Here is a 22,635-nt window from a genome sequence, read left to right as displayed (position 1 = left end):
GTTATACCGGTACCAGGCTGTTTTGATTACTATAGCTGTATAATATGTTTTAAAATCAGGAAATATGAGTCCTCTTACTTTATTCTTCTTTTTCAACATTTCTTTAGCTATTTGGGGCCCCTTGCCATTCCATATAATTGAGGCAAAATAAAAATCTTTATTTTCCCCTCTAATCTGCAGAAATCTATTTTGATTGATTGCATAGAATTTTAACTTCCATTTGATTTTTTAAAAAAAACTAAATGTAGTAACTCACCATTTGGCTCACCAAATGGAACTTTTTCCTGATCTTTCTTTACATGCTAAAGTTGCTCTCTGATCCTGTAGCTTTGGAGCCCACAGTGTATAAGAAAGCAGCAGGTTAGAATCTCAGAAAATATTCTGACAAGTTATTCTTAGACAAACTGACTTACCATGTGGTAACTAGAAATGCTTTCATTTCAGTTTCGGTTAAAGAACTGGCATGTGAAGCCAATTTAACCAAGTGAAAACAATTAAAGTAGAGCAAGGAGGGGAATATGTCCCTTTTTGTTGTCCCTTTTTTTTTTTGGTTATTGTTAAGAATATACACAGCAACACATACCAGTTCAACAGTTTCCGCATGTACTATTTAGTGAGATTGATTACATTCTTTGAGTTGTGCAATCATTCTCACCTTCCTTTTCTGAGCTGTACCTACCCCACTAACATAAACCCACTGCCCCCTAAAGTTCCTAACTGTTTCGAGATGCTGTTGTCATTTTAATCCCATACAGACAGTTGCATAATGCGCAAAGCAGACATTTTTTACTCGTTAAGCTAAACTATTGTTTGGTTTGAAGAAGAGTTGAAGGGATATGTTTGTTTTAAGGATTAAAGATTATCTCAGGGCAATAGTTTCAGGGGTTCATCCAACTCTCATGGCTCCAGGAAGTCTGGAGTCCATGAGAATTTGAAATTTTGTTCTGTGTTTCCCCCTTTTGATCAGGATTCTTCTGTGGAATCATTGTTCAAAATGTTCAGTAATGGTAGCTGGGGCACCATCCGTCTTTTTTTAGTCTCGTGGCAAAGGGCGCAGTTGTTCACGGAGGCAATTAGCCACACATTCCATGTCTTCCTTCTATGCCTGACTCTCCTTTTTCCTCTGTTGCTCCAGGCTAGTAGAGACAAGTTGTTGTGCCTTGCCTTTGTTGCCTTTTAAAAACATATATACCTGCTTTTGAATTTGTACTAAAATCCATATTGTTAAGTTGCGGAAGGCTATGAAGTTCCCATTTAATTTTAATTTTTATGAGGGATAATGAGTGAGAATCAGATAGCACAGTATCTAGAGCATAGGAATGTTAACTGCTACTATTATTATTACTACTGTATTCCACTAGTATTGTGATTTGGAGAAACCTGGGAGCTTTCCTGGTTCCTCTGGAATCACTCCGATGTAATGACTATTTTCTTGTTGTTATGTGCCGTCCGGTGGATTCTGACTCACAGCAACCCTATACCAAAACCAAAAAATCCAAACCCATTGCCATCAAGTCAATTCCAACTCATAGCGACCCTATAGGACAGAGTAGAACTGCCCCATAGAGTTTCCAAGGGGAGGCTGGTGGATTTGAACTGCTGACCTGTTTTATTAGTAGCTGAGCTCTCAACCACCACACCACCAGGGCTCTGACCCATAAGGTTTCCTAGGCTGCAGTCTTTATAGGAGCAGATTGCCAGGTCATTTCTCCTGCGGAGCCGCTGGTGGATTAGGACTGCCAGCCTTTCAGTTAGTGGCCAATGGTCCCTGTTTTTAGGATCTAAAGTCTTAAAATGACTTTAAGAATTCTCTTATGTACAATAAATTTGGGGAGTGGAGAGGAAATCACCTATCCCTCTTACTTCTATTCTCAGTTTTGTTTTCTCTTTGCACAAAGAACTTTTTTTCCCTTTCATGTCTATTTATTTTTTCCATTTTCTCATCGTAAACCTACTGCCGTCCTGTTGATTCTGACTCTTGGCAACTGTATAGGACAGAGTAGAACTGCCCCATAGGGTTTCCAAGGTTGTAATCTTTACAGAAGCCACATCTTTCTCCAGTGTTGAGGCTGGTGGGTTCAGACTACCCACCTCCCGGTTAGCAGCTGAGTACTTAACCACTGTGCCACCAGGGCTCCTATTCTCTCATCATACCTCCAGGGAAAACATTAATGTTAATAATTTTTTCAGGAATGGTTCTAAGATGTTTTGCTGATTCTCATCTCTGATTCTCCTTTGTTGTTTCCACTTTCAGATTTCTCTCTCCTGTTATGCTAACGAGTAAGCATTGAGAGCCCCTTGAGTATAAGTGCCTGGGTGATTTGGACCCTGCTTAAAAGAAAAACTTTTTCCTTTTTTTTTTGAAGAAATTTTGTAATTCAGTTGTTTCAAGATGATATTGAGTAATGAGTTTTTTAAGAATGATTATTTTGAACAATGATTAGCTTTTCACATTTTATTTTTCTATATTTTCCCAGAATTTCAAAAATGAACATGCATTGCTTTTATAAGAGAGAAGAACATTCATTTTAAAAGAACAGTGGTTTTTTTTTTTTTTTTCAGTATTTTATGTTTACCAATTATTTTATGCATCGTTTTTCTAAAAGTAATAGGTAACAGGTTCAACCTCATAGGATTCTGTAAGCCTCAAATTAACAATTCTCTCTTAAAATGATTTCAACAAAGTATGGAGCAATTGGTATATTTGATAAGAGTAAATGGATTGAGAATCATTAAGTGGTCCCCAAATGTACTTACTTTTCTCAAATTATTTTTAGATACATAGTTCATTTTATTATGCGACAGAACCCACACAGTGCTGTATTCTTTACCTGGCTTCCTCCCCTACAGTGTTATATTGCAAAATTGTTTTCTTTGCTGGGTTCCCCCCACTCACCCCCATCAGCTTTGCATTTGAATCCTGCCTTTGCTTGGAGGTTATGTAAACCCCATTGTGCCTGTGTAGTATGATTAACAATGTTGCGGATGTAACTTGTTTGTACTCCCTACTTGTAAACCCCTTTAAAGTGTCCTGCCTGCCCGCCCTTGGGAAGCAGTCTTGGCAGCAGTAAACTCCATCTGACTCCATTTCTTTCCATAACGAAATAAAGGTGACTTTTTGTCTCCCATCTCAGACTCATTTATTGGCCAATATGAGTCATGCCGAGTAAGAACCTGGGGTTTCCACCGGATAATATTTTGACTAATAAAAAAAGGAAAAAAAAGAAGAAAAGAACTGATATGACAGGCCACTGAATTATTTTATAAAATTTACAACCTTGTATTTCATGACACTGGAGTGTATTATATAGCAGTTTTGCTTGGGAAATTTTTGTTTATCATTCAGAATTGGTTAAACCACTTGGTGGAATCTTCTGGTGTCCATATAACAGCTGATATCTTCCTCCCTTATTCTACCTTAGTAGTTGATACATACTTCCAGTATTTACTGAAAATTGATTATGAGAAGGGGCTCTGTAGTCTTACAGACTTAGGTTCTAATTCCAGTTCCTTCCACTTACAGCTTTTTGATTGTGGACACATTAATTTGAACTTCTCCAAACCTTGGTTGTTTTTTCATTCATAAAATGAGAATGTATCAGTAAGGATCAACTAAGTTATGTTGTGTAACAGATGACCCCCAAAATCTCAGGGGCTTATAACAATAAAAATGTATTTCTTGCTCATAGTACAATGTCCCTCATGTATTGGCTGAGGTTCTATTCAAGTTGTTTCCAACCCAAGACTTAGACTGTGGAAGACGATTGCAGGGGAGGTACAGAGAACCACTGGCTTTTAAAGCTTCTCCTCAGAAGTAGCACATGTCTTTTCTGCCATTTCATCGGCTGTAGCATGTCAGTGGCCACTCCTGAGTTTAACTAGGCAGGGATATATGATATTCCTACAGGGAGAGAAACTGGAATATTTGGCAAACAGTAATACAGTCTACCACAGAAATAATAAAAATATCTATATCATAGAGTGAGGAGTTAAGTGAGATGGGCATAAACTGTTCAGCACTGTATCTGACACAGAGTAAGTCCTTCAGCAACAGCAGCATCAACAAATGAGGCAATTATGTGTTTACGGTTTTATAAACTGGGGAATCTTCTTTGCATCTCCAATCCCAGAAACATAGTTTGATTTAAGAAATACTTGCTCGGTTTGTTTTCCAGGAACTCATGACAAGCAATTGAATGACTAGACCATTCTTTCTACCGTAGACTGCCTAAAACATGAAACAAAAGTTTTCTTAGGTAAACCTCAATTTGGATAATAAAGCCATAGACAAATGAGAGTTAAATGTTAAAATAGAGCTTTAACATCTAACTTTCCATTGGATTCCTTAATTATTTATGTCATGTTTAAGAGAAGCCACTAGGATTGTCTGAGCCAAATGCGCAATCTAATCGGGCCGCCCTTTTCCCATTAAATTGATCTGCTATTGAGTCATTCTTTTAGTGTTTAGTAGGGTCAATCTTTTTTTAAAATGGGGAAAAAAGGCAATTTTAGGTGTACTATACATTTTTTTTTAACATTTACCTACTGCGTGTTATATAGTGTTTGAATCATAACATTTTACTGTTAAATTTGTTTATATTTTATTTTAAAATTAATTCAGCAAAATTGATTTTAGGTCTTTGTTCAGTTTCATGGATTTTAACATATGTATAAATTGTATACTCACCACTACCACAATAAGGATATAAGATATGGTTTTTTAACCACTAATGTCTCTTGATTTCCTGGCCTTAGAAGGGGAGAATAATAATTAAATAATAAAATTAAAAAACTGATATTATCAGGTGAAATTAAATGTATGTGTTTATAATTACAACTCTTAGCATTTTGACATTAGTATTAAGTGGAACAAGATGTATATGTAATTTTATCTTCGTAATGTGAAGTCTGATTATTTGATTCTGATGAAGTGATAATGGTAAAAGAGCATTGAAATCCTTTTGCATTTCTGTGAAAACTAATTATAACAGACATTTTGTCGCACATATTTTAGCCCAAATACTGAAAATGTTTAATTCTTTGCAGTTTAGAAGTGAATTTCTTGTTATAATTAAGTTATAAACCAAATCTGTTACCATCGAGTTAACTCGGACTAATAGCAACCCTATAGGACAGAGTAGAACTGCCCGATAGGGTTTCCAAGGAGCAGTTGGTGGATTTGAGCCACCAGCCTTTTGGGTAACAGGAGAGCTCTTAACTACTTCACCACCAGGACTTCATAGTTCAGTTAAAGATCAAACGTAAATTAGAATCTGTTCTTAATGTCTAATCTTCTCCATTTGGGACAGAAGGATTAGAAATTTTCCTATCTGGTGCTCCTTCATTCACTTTCTGATGCTATTAATGATAATTTATTATTAGATTGTTAAGAGTAAATGTAGGTACTGGTTATTCACTTAGTGGCTGTTACAATGGCATTAATGGCATCATGGATGAAATATGATTCTGGTCTCACTCTATCGTGACTAATATGACTTTGGGAATGTTGAAGGTGACTCCAGAAATGGTGTCTCCTAGATTGTAGGCATTGCTGTTGTGACCATTTCCTAAAAGTCTTTACAGGATTTACTCCAAAATAACCATGTTGATTAATTGATTGGTTCATTCAGTTGTTCATTCATTCATTCAGCTGTCATGTTAGCACTTAAGGCCCAGGCACTGGGCAAGGAAATGGAGAAATAAAGATAAACAAAATATACAACAATTGTGAGGGTGCCGCAGAACCGGGCAGTGTTTCGTTCTGTTGTACATAGGGTCGCTGTGAGTCAGGACCATCTCGGTGACACCTGACAACAACAAGCTCATAGTAGGGTGGAGGGCATGAGCAGGTATGGTGTAATTGCCAGGGAGATGCGTACTAATAGAAGTACAGAGTACAGTGTGCCCTGGCATTGAGAGTAGAGCTAGTAACTGCCTGGAAAAAGAGGTCTAAAGAAACCATGATATCATTATCACTTATGATAACATGTCCAAAGTATGTGAGACAAACTCTCACCATCCTTGCTTCTAAGGAGCATTCTGGCTGTACTTCTTCCAAGACAGATTTGTTCATTCTTCCAGCAGTCCATGGTATATTCAATATTCTTCACTAATACCATGATTCAAAGTCATCAATTCTTCTTTGGTCTTCTTTATTCATTGTCCAGCTTTCGCATGCATATGAGGCGATTGAAAATACCATGGTTTGGGTCAGGCACACTTAGTTCTCAAAGTGATGTATTTTCTTTTTAACTCTTTAAAGAGGTCTTTTACAGCAGATTTGCCTCACTCAAATTAATATTCAGAAGGTTGGAATAGCTTGGCAATAGAATGACATAATGTATTCAGTAAATACTAAATTACTACCTTTTATTATTTATTTTAAAAAATGCATACATGCGACAACATGAATGATACTTGAAAACATTATGCTAAGTAAAAGAAGCCAGTCACAAAAGACCACATATTATATGATTCCATTTATATGAAGTATGCAGAATAGGCAAATTTATAGACGTAGAACATAGATGGTGGTTGCTTAGGGTTGGGAGGGGTGAGTGAGTCTGAGGAAAATGGGCAATGACTGCTAATGGGCTAAGAATTTCTTTTAGGAGGAATGAAAGTGTTCTAAAATTAGATTGTAGTGATAGTTGCACAACTCTGGATATACTGAAAAACACTTAATTGCACACTTTAAATGCATGTATGTATGGTATGTAAATTATGTCTCAGTAAAGCTATTTAAAATAAATGTTATATTTTTCTCTTTTGAAATGCTTTTTTACTTTATTATATGTTTTAAGTTAGCTGAAAACTGCAAAATTTAGCATTTTAAACACACATATACTTCATAATAAAGCTATAATCTGAGGAGGCTTTCTAATAGGTAACTATCAATCTAAATGGAAGTGCATCTGAATGGAAATATTAATGTATGTATACATTCTCTCATACACTGAGTGACATTGTTAAGCTGGTAGTGTATATATTCAAGACCAGGTAGAATGTGACGATTAATGTGATGACTGCAGGGCAATAAAAGTAAAACGTAAAAGTTCTTTTAAAAAACATACCCATACATACGATTGCTTTTTAAAGTTAAATCTGTTTTCATTCAATTCACTATTTTTTTTCTTTATTTTCTAAGTTCAACAAAATAAATGAATAAATAAACATCAAGATGAACTGCCACTTTGTAAGAGAGGAGCTTCTTGCAAAAGCACCAGATAGAAACACTGGTTTGTTGACCTGGTTACCCATTCCTGTTTTCTGACTATAAAATAGTCACTGTCTGTATTTTAAGCAGCCTTAATACATCAATCCTTAAATTATAAATGAACCTATGTTATATTAAAATAGGCACGATTTTGATGCTTGTTGCTACAAGAGCTCCGGAAAATGTGCATGTTTACACACACATATACACTCAACCGTATGTCTACACACATGCCCACTCGTATACTTGCCCCTCTACTCGGGCTCTCTGACCCAGCTCACAACACAGGGTTACTCATGGCTGCCATTATTCTATCAGCCACATTTTGAACTAAGTGTTTCCTTTTCCTTTCGTTAACTTGGACTCCACATCATTTATAAATTACTGCCATAAGAAAATGCACAGTGATTCCATTTAAAGGTCCAACAGAACTTTAGAAATATAACCCCTGATGGGACTACCTATAAAGTATCTTGATTATGACTTATGTTTGTATTCATATTTACTTTTATAGTTACTTATTGTCAGTTGTTCAGACATTAAGGTGTGCTAGATTATATGCTTGTTTACCTGCTGCAGCCAAACTGAACTATTGCTAATTGAAAAATTGTTACCCTATCAAGTAGCAGTTATATTTTAAATCTCTTTCTCTGTATGTTGATGTGGTTTTAACCTACATCTGTATTTAAATGTTTGGTGGTTTACCTAGCATTGACCTAGCCATTGTAGGGATGGAGAGAAAGGGGTAAAACATAATCAGACCCTGCCCATGGAGCTTTCCGTCTTGGTGGAGATTCATGATCATATTGCAAGGTCCAGTCCAGTTGCCTTTGAGTTGATTCTGAATCATGGCGACCCCCTGTGGGTCAGAGTAGAACTGTGTTCCATAGGGTTTTCAGTGGTTGATTTTTCAGAAGTAGATCACCAGACCTTTCTTCCTTGGTACCTTTAGGTAGACTTGAACCTCTAACCTTTTGGTTAACAGCTGAGCGCAGTAACCGTTTGTACCACCCAGGGATTCCTATTGCAGGGTAGAGCTAAGTAAACACTGTAGTAACACCAGTAACAGGTTGCTGATGAATCAGTAGAAGAAGTCATCTCTCCCACAAGAGAACCTGTAACTACAAGCTGAACCTTATAAATACGAGAAGGATAGTGAAAGGTGGAAGAGAGAGCAAAGGTTATCCTTAACCCAAAGTGCTGAAAGAGAAGAGGGATAGAACAAAAAACAAAAGTAAGTACCTTGTCTCTTTGGGGTACATTTTTTGGTGTGTGCCGTCAGGTCGATTCCAGCTCAGAGACCCTGTAGGACAGAGTAGAACTGCCCCATAGGGCTTCCTAGGCCGTAATCTTTATGAAATCAGATTGCCAGGTCTTTTCTCCCATGGAGCCACTGGTGAGTTTGAACTGCCAACCTTTTAGTTAACAGCCATGTGCTTAACTATTGTGCCACCAGCCCTCCTTCTGGGGTACATTAATCTATATTAACTTATGATTCTTGTAGTGGCAAAGACATAGACCTTAATTAAGGGGCAAGTTTATGTTTATTTTGTATTCTAGTACCTAACATTATAAAGTTGCAAAGTCTGTATGTAATATGAAGCTGAAGGTAATTACTAGTGGGAAGAATTACATCTTGAGAGCCAAAGGAAAACAACCACTAGATTTATCCTTCTTGTTTGCTATTAACATTTTAATTTGTAAATTGTCATACTGTAACAGGGGAATGCACCATCTAGCACAGTATCCTGTTTATACTAGTAGGCCACCCTGAGTGTTTCCAAGAGAAACTACTACCCTTTCTGGCCCAGGGTCACATTTGCTGGTAAGCCCTTTCAGATTTACTTAAAGCCAAGTCAGTACATGTTCTTTCTCCTTCAAATGCTAGTTAGGGAACTAGCTCATTGAAAAAGCTGTTCTATTTATTGATAAGTCCCCGTTAATCAATATGAAATTGTGTTACCATGAACTTTAAATACTTTCCAAGGAAGAGGAATATTAGATAATTTACATAATGAGTGCTTACTATGTAAATACATACTGGATTATTTTAATTTATTCTCACAATAGCCCTGTTCGTGGGCATTATCACTGTTTCCGTTTTCTAGAAACTAAGCAAGGAACAGAGATTGGGAGTGAAGTTTCATTTCACAGAGTTTGGAGGTTTGCATGTTGCTATGATGCTGAACAGAGTTCAGTGGAGCTTCCAGACTTAAGTCGGACTTGGAAGTAAGGCCTGGAAATCTATGTCTGTAGATCATCCAGGGAAAACCCTGTGGATCACAATGGTCTGCTGCTGTGAGTAGGAGCCCAGTCAACAGCAGCTAAGAACCGTGACAACAACTGTATGTTAAAGTGTCACTTCTCACAATAAAAAACAAAACCTGTTGCCCTCAAGTGGATTCCAACTCATAGCAACCCTATAGGACAGAGTAGATCTGTCCTATGGGGTTTCCAGGGAGCCACTGGTGGATTCAAACTGTTGACCTTTTGGTTAGCAGCTGAGCTCTTAACCACTGTGCCACCAGGACTCCAGTACATACATTGAAAGCCATCTGAAGCTGTGAGAGATCTTTGTACTATTGTTTTTCTTAAACTTTTTTAGGAGTCTTGATTTTTAGGAGTAAAAAACGTGAAAGGCAGAGAATCATAGGAAAAGGCCAACATATGTATTATAGGGTACATAATGGTAAGTGTTGCTCTGCCTCACGCAGTCTTATATACAGTATGTGCTGAATAAGGACATGAAAAGCCTCCTGACTAAATACCCAACCAAGAAGCATTACATGGAACTTTTAGATTATGTGTTACCAGTTATTTTCCTGTTTAACAAAGAAATTCTTTAACACCAATTCCAATTGAGTAGTCTATAATAACAAGGTGTATATATATATATATATATGTATGCCTATTAATTTCTGGTAGAGAATGTGTGGAGAAAAGATAACCACAAGTAATTTCATTTGGTAATTTGAGTTTCTTCTCCATAGGATTTATAAAAACAACTAAGCTGTTACTAAGACGGTAACTGGTTTGAGTTAATCCCCCCTTTTCTTCCACTGGGTTCTTTGTTAAAAATACTGGTATTCACGGTCAATGGAAAGAAAACAGAGAAACACAGAGCATGGTTGATCCATATGCATGACTGACCCTGAATAACTACGAGGTAACTGTATGTATGGCATAGCCAGTTCTTTGACTCCATAAGATCTCTCAAAATATTGTTTTAAGGATGAAATGAGATAACAAGTGTGAAAGTTCAATACTTTGAAAACTAAAAATCACTAGACACATTCAAGTTATTAAAGAGCAGCTACTTTCTTGAAATTTTACCACCATTGGACTCTTTGCTTGCCCCCTCTCTCTCTCTCTCTCAAATTGATGTCCTGACAGCATGCAGCAGTGGAGAAGGGCTAAATTAATCAATTTTCTTACTGCTTGTATAAATGCTTAGGCTACCACAGGTTTACTTTGGTCACTCTTTTTTGTTATCTTTGGAGCAATTTTAAAACATTTTCTCAGCTTCCTAATTTATTTCACTCAAATTTGTTCAGTTTAACTTTCCAAGATAGATTCGTCTCCCTGTTTCCCCCTTCTTTGTCTTCTTTCGAACTTTGCGACTTAAAGATTGATGTTAATAGTTGATCAGTGGTGAACTGGCTGGTCCCTTGTCTGGAACTATGCCTTGTACGTAGTAGATATTCAAAAAATATGTCATTAACTGAAGAGAAATTGAAATTGAAAAGGGAGCAAGTGAATTGTAGACTTCTTTTTCTCCTCCAGCATTTAAAACAAAGAAGTGTTGATTTACCCTAAATTTCAGAAACTTTCTCTTTTCAAGTACACAGGATTATGGTGCATCAACTGTTTGTCTTAAGGATTGTTGCTTTTCCTGCTAATGTAATGAGACAGAACATAAAATTTCTTTGAAGGATGAGAGGAATGGTGTTGATTTTGAAGTATTTAAAAATCTTCAGGCATTACATGATTTTTTTTTCCCTCTGTTTTATCACGTAAGAGCGATGACGAATATGAGGAAATAATTCTTAAGTGGAATCTTCCAAGACTGACCTTAAATCCCCAAATGTCATCAAAGAATATTGCCATTTAACATTCACTTTAAGAGCCTTTATGATAGGTCTGTTTTCCACCATGTTTATTTGTTTGCTTGCACATGGGAGTGTTGATCTGAGTGAAACTTCCCTGATTTGTAAAAATGATTAATGTTTTCCCCTTCTATTTTTTTTTTAAGGAAATGGCAAAAATCCTTAATCACCCCAGAGTCTATGCCTTTCTGCACATACCAGTCCAATCTGCCTCTGACACTGTGCTCATGGAAATGAAAAGAGAATACTGTGTGGCTGACTTCAAAAGAGTAGTGGATTTTCTGAAAGAGAAGTAAGTCTGTTAGTACTTAAGGAAATAACCATGTCTTTTTTACTTTCGAAAGCATATGGCAAAATGCACTTATTGTGGCCTCACAATTAAAGGTACAAGAGAGAGGGTGAGACTTTTTCACAGCTTTCAAAGCCTTTGTGTTTCCTTAGGCACCCTTGATGTGGTTTTTTCTTTCTCCTCGGTTTATATCTACCTTCCATCTGTACATGACACACCATTAATTTATGTAAGATTGCCAGTCTTTCTAAGGTTATGTGAATTGTGATTATTTTTATACCTGACCTAGTAGATGAAAACTGCTTTAGCTTTGCTGTGCTCAAATCTCCTTTAATGTGGCTTTTTGAAGTTGTGAACTGGTTTTGACATGGAGGTAGGCCAAATCATGTCACTACGAAAGATAATTTTCTACTAAATAGCATTTTTTTTTTTTTTTGGAAGAGTATCTGGAACGTCTTTGCCTTCACAAACAAATCCCTGTAGTTTAGTTGTGATTTATAAGGAGGCTTTGGGCTTCTTTTTTTTAAAGTTCAAATTGTTATTGACCAAAGTTAAGGCATATTTACACAATCTCAGACATGAATGATAATTTTGTTTCCACAGAAAACACTCGCAGCCCATAATTATGTTCTTCAAAGGTCCTCCTCCTCATCCTCACAAAACATTGATTGCCTTCTGTGATTATACAAGGCAGGAAATAGAAGTACTGGCCAAGCTCGTGCAGAACCTTCTCAAATATGGAACATTTTTCTACCCTCTGGGGATGTGTCAATTATCTTTGCATATTTGTGGCACGGGTCTTCCTATTTTCCATGATTTTTCTCCGTTGTTTTTCTTAATTAAGATACAACTTTTTATTTCCATCTTCTTGTTTATAATTATGTACCATGTCAGAGTACTACATGGATATGATTACTTTATACAAATTGTAAGCAATTATTTTTTCCACCTTTAATTAGTCACTTATCCTGACTACTTACAATTCTTTTAAAATCTTTTTCTTCATCTGTTTACTTTCTCCTTCCTTCCTCTTCCCTTTACGTGGCTTTCTAATTTTTTTTTCTCACCTTTAGGCATTCCTTGATTATCCTAACCACCAGGAGTAAATATACTTCCTGTGTATTTAAATATTAAAATTTAAAGCTAATTGTTTGACTATTCAAATCAGTGAATAGACGGTACATTTATTTCAAGAATTCATAATTGTAACTGTTAAATATATACAGCCTTCAAAGTAGAAAGCAATGTAATAATGGAGCACACCATGTCTTATACTTTCAGATCTTGAATAGACCTGAAGTCAAGGCTAAAGAATAAGGATTTTCATGTTAGGTGTCTGTTGTTATCATATATTCCTTCTTTGCATTTATTCTAGCTTATTGTATGTAAACTTGTCTCATGTTAGAGAATCCTTTTGGGCACGCTGGCACTGGTGAGTGGAATGTTTTCAAAATTGCGAAGAAATTGTTGCACCTGTGAAATTTGCTGCCTCTTGCTTATTAAAGCAGTAGCAAATAATGCACACAATTCATACTTGTTGCACAATATTTTGCCAAGTATAGACATGTACCCTTTTGTGCAGAATAGACCAGAAAACTTTCCAAATAGTCCGTTGTATTAATGTGATTAAATGAGGCTAAGGAATCAACACCTCACTTTTACCTCCATTTGGATGAGTGCTGACTCAGTTGTTTTGGGAATTACTGTGACTGCTTAACTGGGCAACAATTTCACAACAAGTTCTAGCCTTTTATGTTGCCCTGAAGATGGACCTGTTAAATCTGTTGCATCTTGAAAAGTTTCAGCAGCATCCATGAGCTATATAGAAGTCAAAAGATGATCGCACCGAAGTTTCAGAAAATAGTTTCTTGCCTAAGCTCATGACCATGGATTCTTCCTTTGGATTCTGAGTTGCCATGAGGCATCTGTAGCTATTCTAGAACCATTACAACTTACTGGAGAATCTCAGAACCAACTGCTCTACCCAAGGATCTCAAGTATTTCCAGCACCAGAAATATCAGCAATTTGAGAAGATGATATTGGAGATTCCCGGAGAAGACACCTCATCTTACACACATCCATCCCCATTTTCAGTTTTCACGTGCTATGGATCACTGGAAGTATAGAATTTGAGTCTAGATAATTAGAATTTTCCAGGAGATTTTTTTTTTCAATTAACTCTGTATTGTATTGTGTCTATGCAATGAAGGAAGAAGCTGGTATATAATTTCACACTTGATTATAACTAAGCTCTATTGAAAAGCTGTAGCAGGCAGCCAATATGATATAACTGATCTATATAGCAAATGACTAAGAAAATTTCAGTTACCTTATGAAAAAAGAAATGAGATTACTACTGCTGATAAAGTGATCCTTGCATAGGTTTTGAAAGTTCATCAGAATCGTTGTTGTTAGGTGCCATCGAATTGGTTCCAACTCGTAGTGACCATGCATATAACAGAACAAAATTTGCCTGGTCCTGCACTATCCTCATAATTTTTGCTACATCTGAGCCCATTGTTGCAGCCACTGTGTCAGTCCATCTCACTGAGGGTCTTCCTCATTTTCACTGACCCTCTACTTTACCAAGCATGATGTCCTTCTCCAGGGATGGGTCACTCCTGATAATATTTGCAAAGTAAGTGAGATGAAGTCTTGTCGTCCTCGCTTCTAAGGAGCACTCTGGCTGTACTTCTTCCAAGAAACAGATTTGTTCATTCTTCTGGCAGTCCTCGGTATATTCAGTATTCTTCACCAACACCATAATTCACATTCATCAATTCTTCTTCAGTCTTCTTTATCGTCCAGCTTTTGCATCCATGTGAGGTGATTGAAAATACCATGGCTTGGGTTAGGAATCAGAATCATAGGATTGTATATTTCATTCGTTCCATCCTGTTGCTTGTGAAGACCACACTCCCCAAAGGACAGGCATCTACTCTGCTCTTAGATTTTGTGAAAAAGAGTTTTCTTATCCTCTCTGGGAAGTCCTTCTCAGTGAATAATTTTCAACTCTGATGGACATATAGAAATAAATGAAATATTCTAAGCAGACTCTCTGCTCTTATATTTTAGCTTATTTTTTCTCTTTAAAAACTACCATCACTTTGTGCCAAATAGGTTAGTACTTACTTTAGAAATAGCAAAGTTTCAGGCATTTCTGTAGAATCACTAGCCCAAATAAGTGATCCAGCACAAAATTGTTTTGTCCAGTGTTTATTAAAATTCAATACAGTATTTTCATTCTTAGAAAGGAGGCCTAATACTCTATCACATTGCCCTATTTTGTGTCAAACCCTCATTCATAAAATGCTCCTGGCTTAAGTTGGTGCATCTGTTTCCTTCTATCTGCTTTTTAAATCTTAAATATAATAAATGTAGCCTTTTTCCATTGGCATCTCTTGTTTCCTCGGAAGCCTTTTTTTTTTTTTTTTTTGTAAATGAGCCCTTATCAAAATAAGTTACATTTTTATTTCTCCAGCATATGAGGCTTCTCAAATACTCATGTTATAAATTAGGGGCAAGGCATTTCCTAATGTTTTTCTTTTAAAAAAAATCCAATCTTTAAAGCAACCTACAGCATTTAAGACCGAAATCCAAACTATGGCAGCTTACCTGAAGCTTTTAAACTAATTCAGTGGTTATCTGTTGCCCCATGCGTCTCAAACAGGGGAGGTGAAATCTTTTTAATTAATTTTCTTTATAGTTGAAATTGGTCCATGTTTTAGCTGGGAGCAATGTAAGTTTACATATGAGCTAACTTGAAGCTGATTGATCTATTCTCTTCAGTTGTTTGAAAGTTGGCAACTATTATCGTAACAGCAGCTGGATTGAGGATAACCTAGTAGTGCTGGCACATATTGAGGCGTATGGGAATTTATTAAATCATGCAACCTTTACAAAGAAAAGTATTTGAATTACTTAATATACTAATTTTAAACAGCTGGTCATGAGCAGACAGTCATCTCTGACTTACTTTATTCAGATTTATTAATCCAGTTGAAAATTAACTAAATTATTGGAAGCTTTTATTTAAATGAATGAGTTCCTAAAATACTTAATGGAATTCACAGGTAGGGATATGAAAGAAAACTACATAGAACAAAGCAAGAGATGAAATTCTGCTTTTAGAAAGATTTTATATCTTTTTAATATATACATTGTAAATTTTACTACTTTCATTAATTGTCACTTAGTTGGTTTCTCTGCTATCTTAACATGACTGAAATAAAAAAAAAAGTATAAAACTTGAATCATTCCCTTTTGTTTGTCATGTAATTATGAGAGTTATTTCCCACTATGAGGATTTTTCTCTTTGATATGTTGAGGATTATATAACTAGGGTTCCCAGGGCCTTGGGGCCTTAGCCATAGATTTAAATGAGCCTCTGTCATTTGAGCAGCAGGGAATTCACATGATCACTCCCCGACATAAACCATGTATTAACATAGATTCAAAAAGTGGCAACATGTAGAGTTATTCTCTCAAGCATACTGTTCTAATGCTAAGTAAAAAAGTCTCTTGAGTCCCTCAACTTCACGCATTAAAGTGTGAAAGAAATACCTAAGAATGTCCTATTGATAGATACATTTTAAAACACAAAGCAGTTTATAAGTTACAAAGATCTATCTGTTTACACAGTTATTTTGTTAGAATTCCAGTGGCTTTTTGGTATATGTTAACTAGACATTAAACTTGAGAAACAGGGTCCATCTCTGTCACTCAGTAAGTATATTTTGAATGAATTAATGAACAGTTAAGTTTTTGACCTGCAAGGTGCATCAATTTAAAGTAAAGTTGTGTCTTTCTGTAGCATCTTTGTGTTGATTTTTAGTCCCATAATATTATGCATCTCTCAGAATTTGCTGTTATAGTTTGTCAGTGAACTGTGTACTTCTGGGTTAATTTGTCTTACTGTTGATAGAATATTAATCCTCAGCATCGTAGTTCCTGCTCTTATCGCCCCTCCTCCGAGTTTACGATACCCAGAGATTGCCCAGTGAATTTTTCCAGCCAATAACTAATGAGCACTCAGGAGTAAAGGGGAGACTATTGGAGGGTTGGGTGGGGGAGACTAGAATGAAAGTGACATCCATGTAGAGAGAGCTTTGTCCTCTGATCCCTCCACTGTAGATTGAGACAGTGAAGGGGCAGCAAGGGCATGAAGCAAGGAAAGCTTTGGCAGGATGGTTTCTGTGAGTCACGGAGTTATCTCATATTGTCCAGCCTGTCCTATGACCTACTTTTTCAGTCTGTCTGCAAAAATTGAAATTAACTCATTAACATCCTGGGTGACTTTTCTTCTTTTCATTAGTCTCCATCATTTATATGTCCCTTCTGGAGTGCAATCTGATAGAAGATAGTTATGTTAAATTTGTGTTTAATTTGTTTTAGCCATCTAGTTTTATTCCTAGTGGCTTGGAAATATCAGTAGCAATATTTATTAGAATAGAAGAACAGAAATTGCAAACCAAAAAAAAAAAAAAAACCCAAACAAATGATTCAGCAAGGATTGGATAATTAAGTTTTCTCCCAGATACATTCCCAGATGTGTTTCCGTCCACTGAATAACCACCTCCAAAATAATTTAGGCAAAATGCTTCCCTCAAAGATGCTTTCTGGCTTTATTTCATCATTCTAATATTTTTAATTAGGTTGTTATTTTTGGTGTCTGTAAGGCCTCCTTCACTATTTTCTATTTTGCCAGATTTCCTTCTGAAGTAGTGACATTGTATTCTTTGCCATTGCTACTTTTAGAATTTTTTTCAAGAGTATAAATACTTATTATTGGAACAATCATCTAGTAGAAACACATACTTTTTTCTTTTTCAACGTGGTACTATATTTATACTTGGAAGGTAATATGCTAAATAGATTTTGACACCATATCTAAAATGCTGTATTATTTTGAGACTACCTCAAGTTTGATGTATTGGTTTGAAGGCAATTACATTTTCTATTGATTTAGCTTTCTATTTTCCTTCTAGCCTACTGAAGAGGAGTCTCATCATTCCCAAACTTATGTCCCTCCTTTATAATATAATTGCATTGTTCCTTTCAGAAACCAGGAAGCTATTTTCCCCTAACCTTTTATAAATTTTCCCTACCTGAATGTTGTGTTGTAAACATAAGGGTCAAGTTCCATACCCATGAAGCAGTATACTAATAGTAAGCAGTTTCCTTTTGTTGCCAGAGTGCTTTATATATTACACAGGACTTGCATGCTATCTCATGATACTCACACGCTAAGTGAATAGGTAGGATAAGTATTTTAATCTGCCCTTTATAAAGGGAATACCAGGGTTCAGAATGGCTAAAAAGACTGTTGAAAGCCCAGGGTAAATTAATGCATACTGGGACTAGAGCCTCAGTTTCTGCTGTGTAGCAATCTTTTTACTGATTCCAAATAAAAAAAACCAGTAGCTGTCAAGACGATTCTGACTCGTGGCAACCTCATGTGTATCAGAGTAGAACTGTGCTCCACAGGGTTTTCACTGGCTGATTTTTCAGAAGTACATTGGCAGACCTTTCTTCTGAGGCGGCTCTGGGTAGATTCAAACCTACACCCTGAGTGCTTAACCATTTGCACCACCTAGGGACTCCACTGATTTCCAGTAACACACAATAATTAAATGATTCATGTTTTCCATTTATCAGTTTTGTGCTCAGCACTGTAATAAATGCAATAATAAAAATAGCAAGAATAGACATTATATGATACTAGTAATAAAACTAATAGCTAGATACTAGTAATAAAACTAATAGCTAATAGTTAGCTATATTAGCTATTAGTTTTATTACTATTTCAACAAGGGGTTTGATTTGGTGTTTTTGGTTTTATTAGCCAATATTAGTTAATGTTTGCTTTTGTGCCAAGCACTGCTATAAGAATGTTTGATGTATTAGCTTATTTAATCCCCAAGCCTCAAGAATGTTGAATAATTTGCCCCAGGCCATGCAGTCAGTGATAAAACCCAAGCCATGTGTTTCCTGAGCTAGTACTCTTAACCTGTGTGTGGTACTGTTGGTCTACTCTAAGGCAGGTGGCTGTAGCAATGGAGACAAGAAAGTGAATACCACAAATATTGAGGAGATAAAATTTACAGTGTGTGCTCAGGAGGGGAGATGAGGAAGGCATGCATGAATATCCAGAAAGGGTCTTTGGTATCTTGTCTCAAGTAAGACATGGTAGAAAGTGGTGTAGTTAACCAAGGTAGAAATTAGAGGAAGAAGGGATTTGCATGGAAAAGAGTTTGATTTTGGACTTAAACTGAGTTTGTAATGCCTGTGTGGAAAACCCAGGGGAAAGTCCCAGTAGGCTGTAAGAAATATAGATCTAGAGATAAATGTTTAGGGATAGTCATCTTCTGGATGAGATCATCCAAAAGAAAGAAAATGGATGGCTAAGAACAGAAGTCTAGGGAACACCAATATTTAAGAGATGCAAATGGAAAATGGATTCTGTGAAAGAGAATGAAAAAGCAGGGTGAGGCCTATGTGGGAGGAGACTCAAGAGGAAATAACACCATGGAAACCAAGGGACAGTGGTGTAGTTTTAGGAAAACGAAAATGTTAAGGGCCAAACATCAATGAATGTCACCTCTTGTATGTAAGCTGGCACTGGGCTAGGCACTTTGGTGAGTATGGAAAAAAAAAAGAGGTATTGTTAGGCAGCTGGCTTTTCTAAACAGGATGATTTTTGGAAACAATAGGGATGATGATGATTTTCCAATTAAAAGTTGTACTATACTATGAAATATAAAATTTAAAATTATGCATGCCTCCTGCTAGAGATTTAATGCATCTTTCTATAGTCAGCATCCCCTCCTTACTTTCACTCTCCTTTGAGCTCGAGAGTCACTGGTTAGGGAATGATAAAGAAGCTGTGTTTGAATGTGACCACTAGAAGAAAAACTACAAATAGAAGTAATGAGTGCCTTATCTGTAACAACACCTTTAATTACACTCCAGCTTCTTAATGATGTGTGTACAAATGCACATTTTAAAATAAAATACTGTACCAGTGGTTATTATGTGCTACAGAGCTATTGTCCTTCATAATTTGCTGTGTTTCAAAAGCTTTGAAAGTTCTCATTTCTACTCCTACGTATCCTTCTTTCCTAGAGCCAAGTATACTGAATATCCCAGCTTTAGCCCCTGCCCCAAAACAGCCTCAATTCCTAACCACTGATCCATTTCATCATTTGCTGCAGGCACAGGGAGAAAGAGTCAATTATTGGTCACTGTTGCCTCCTGTACTCATCATTATCGTCATCCTCAGCACGTTTGCTTAGTTCTCGCTATTTGAATGGTCTGCTCTAAATCAGCAGCAAACAATGGGAGAAAAGACTGAGTGATGCAGCCCATAATTGTTTTTAAAGATTGGATATCAGATAGTAAGATCTGACCAATTTAAATTCTGGGGTTATGACAAAAAAATGATTGTGAATTTACATTAATTACATAGGTCTAGCATTGTTCAACTAATCTTTATTGGTTACAGACTGTATGTCAGGTAGAATATGAAGATATTAGTAAAACTTGGTAATTGTGCTCTAGAGACTTATAATTCATGATTAATATTATATTAATATTTATAGTCAAAATACATGATAAATATAATTGTTGTTAGTTACTGTTGAGTTGATTCTGACTTATGATGACCCCATGCATGCAGAGCGAAACTCCTCTATAGGGTTTTCAAGGCTATGACCTTTCAAAAGCAGATTGCTAGGCCTATCTTCCAAGGTGACTCTGGGTGGATTTGAACCACCAGCCTTTCAGCTAGTAGTCAAGCACTTAACCATTTGTGCCACCAGGGACTCCAAAGGTATAGTAAGACCCCATTATTAACTCTGTTAATGGGGAAGGGCATAAATGTTTATTATAGTTTTTCTGTGGATAAGAAAGAAACAACAAATTACAAGTCTTACATGAAAGCTAGTCTCCTTTCTTCAGAAAATTATATTTTAGAAGTACAATTTTGTCTATGATACAATGAAATCTACCAATATAGGGAAATGCTTTAACTAGATTATATACATACACACATACGTATGTATGTATATGTATATTTATGTATATAAAAGTTATAATTTTGTCTGTCTTCAAGTGACAGAAAAAAATATAATGGCTTAAAGAAAATCTAAGCTTATTTTTTGGTTATGTAAGTGAAGTCTGGATCTAGGCAATTAGACTGTGTAAGGCTCCAACATATCAGGGATGCAGGACAGAGCTTTCATCTCATGGTCCAAGATGGCTACTTGAGCTCCAGCCATCAAATCTGCATTCCAGCTAGGAGGAAGGTAAGGGGCAAAGAAGAGTATGTGTTCCATGTTTCTTCTTCTTAAATATCTCCTGAAAGTCACACATATCACTTTTAGTTATTTCAAATTGGTTACAATTTAGTCACATGAGTGCACTTAGCTGCAAGAAAGGCTGAGAAATGTAGTCTTTATTTTGAGTGACCATGTGCCCATCAAAAAACCAAGGGTTCCGTTAGAGGTGAGATGAGATAGTGGGGAGCAACTAGCAGTCTCTATCACAGTCTCTCCATTTGGCCCGTCTTCTTCCTACAGATGGAACTTACTCTTTGCCCAAGAGAGATAACTGCAGTCCTGTCTAATTATCCTATTGTGCTTTAAGTCCATAATGTTTGGATGATGTTCTGTCCTTTCCAGACGGTCCAGGTGTGACTTTCTTTGGGCTGGTAGCCATAAATTAGACAGCAAGTTATCTGTACCCAACATTCCCAACATAAAATGGAGTAGAAATAAATCACTATCATTTCTTCAGCTCCCAACTGAAAAGTGAGAGAATGGGAAACACACATCAGCTACTGTTCCATAGGAATTATGATATCCTGTTTGGTAGGAATCATAAAGACTTCTTGCCCTGACACTGAAGGATATTCCTGAGTAGCCCCTGGTGTTTCTCCATAGGAGAAATTCCCTAGTTGATTATCCTCCATTGCCCCTCTTCTACTTGGCCATATTTGAGGTAGGCAGTAAGGAGTATGGGCTAAGCTAATATTTCCATGCCTGCTTCTGGTATGGATTTGAGACCTGGAAATTGTTTTAAGCGTTGTATAGTTACAGACTATGCAGACCATGCTGCTGGTGCATCTTTGACAATCCAATTCCTTCAAAAACCTAGTGGGCTTCCATTCTATTTGTTTCTTCTCAGTTCCATGAACAAGAATACTCAAAGATCTTCTCTGGACATAGTGTTGAACCTGAAGACTCTACCTTATGCATATTGATCTTTGTCCTCTGTCCATCCCCCACACCCTCCCCAACCTTAATGAATGACTCTCTTAAGGCCATCTGAAGCCCCCTTAACTCCATCACTGCAAGGAAACCCAGCTATGTATGATGGGGCACCAGTCGAGTGACAGCTGTGGCATTGTAGCCAATGCTTGTAATTGCTTTCCCTGGCTTTTTCAAACCTCAAAATCACAGGACTCTCAGTCAAATTAGATTGCACTTCATAAGTGGAAACAGGTTTTTTGTTTTTTTTAGCAAAGCTCTGTTTCCTTAAATCTCTGCATACAACTGGCTAGTGCTAGTCTGAGTTTGTTGTTTCTAAGAGCAATAAGAAGGAGCCAGCTAATGTTTAACATTCTAAATTTTTTGTTAGCACTTCTTTCACTATCATAGACTTAGTTAACAGTGGTCTGCCTTCCAAGGTTCAGCAGGTGACAATTTGACCAAATATTTTGCCAACACATAACACTAATTATATTTCCAGATTGCAGTGAGTCTTTGCCACCTGCTGCCAAACTAAACTAATGCATTTTTAGGGTCTGTCACGTGTAGTACACTACTTTATTTAGGATTGTTTTTGGCAGTGTATGACAGAAAACGTAAAATAATAACATCTCAGACAATATTGATGGATATTACTCTCTGACATTAAAAAAAATTAGGAGGTAGCAGTTGTGCTGGCAGGGTGTTCCATGGTGTCAAGGACCCACGATCCTTCTTTCTTTTTGCACAGCTATCCATAGCATAAGCTTCTCGTT

At 36.6% G+C, this 22,635-nt stretch overlaps 1 protein-coding gene across 9 annotated transcripts in view; it reads left to right on the top strand.

The window, feature by feature from the left end:
* The window catches only part of CDKAL1 (CDK5 regulatory subunit associated protein 1 like 1), a 926,518-nt gene that overhangs the window by 600,536 nt on the left and 303,347 nt on the right, over positions 1 to 22,635 (top strand). For all 9 annotated transcript variants that reach the window (XM_023738358.1, XM_023738357.1, XM_023738352.1 and 6 more), the window contains one exon: positions 11,469 to 11,614. In XM_023738358.1, coding sequence (XP_023594126.1) covers positions 11,469 to 11,614 — 146 coding nt within the window. The remainder of the gene's footprint in view (positions 1 to 11,468; positions 11,615 to 22,635) is intronic.

This window comes from Trichechus manatus, unplaced genomic scaffold, assembly GCF_000243295.1.
Source record: "Trichechus manatus latirostris isolate Lorelei unplaced genomic scaffold, TriManLat1.0 scaffold00115, whole genome shotgun sequence".
NCBI lineage: Eukaryota > Metazoa > Chordata > Mammalia > Sirenia > Trichechidae > Trichechus > Trichechus manatus.
Note: the sequence above shows the minus strand (reverse complement) of the source record. Positions and strands in the feature narration are given on the sequence as shown.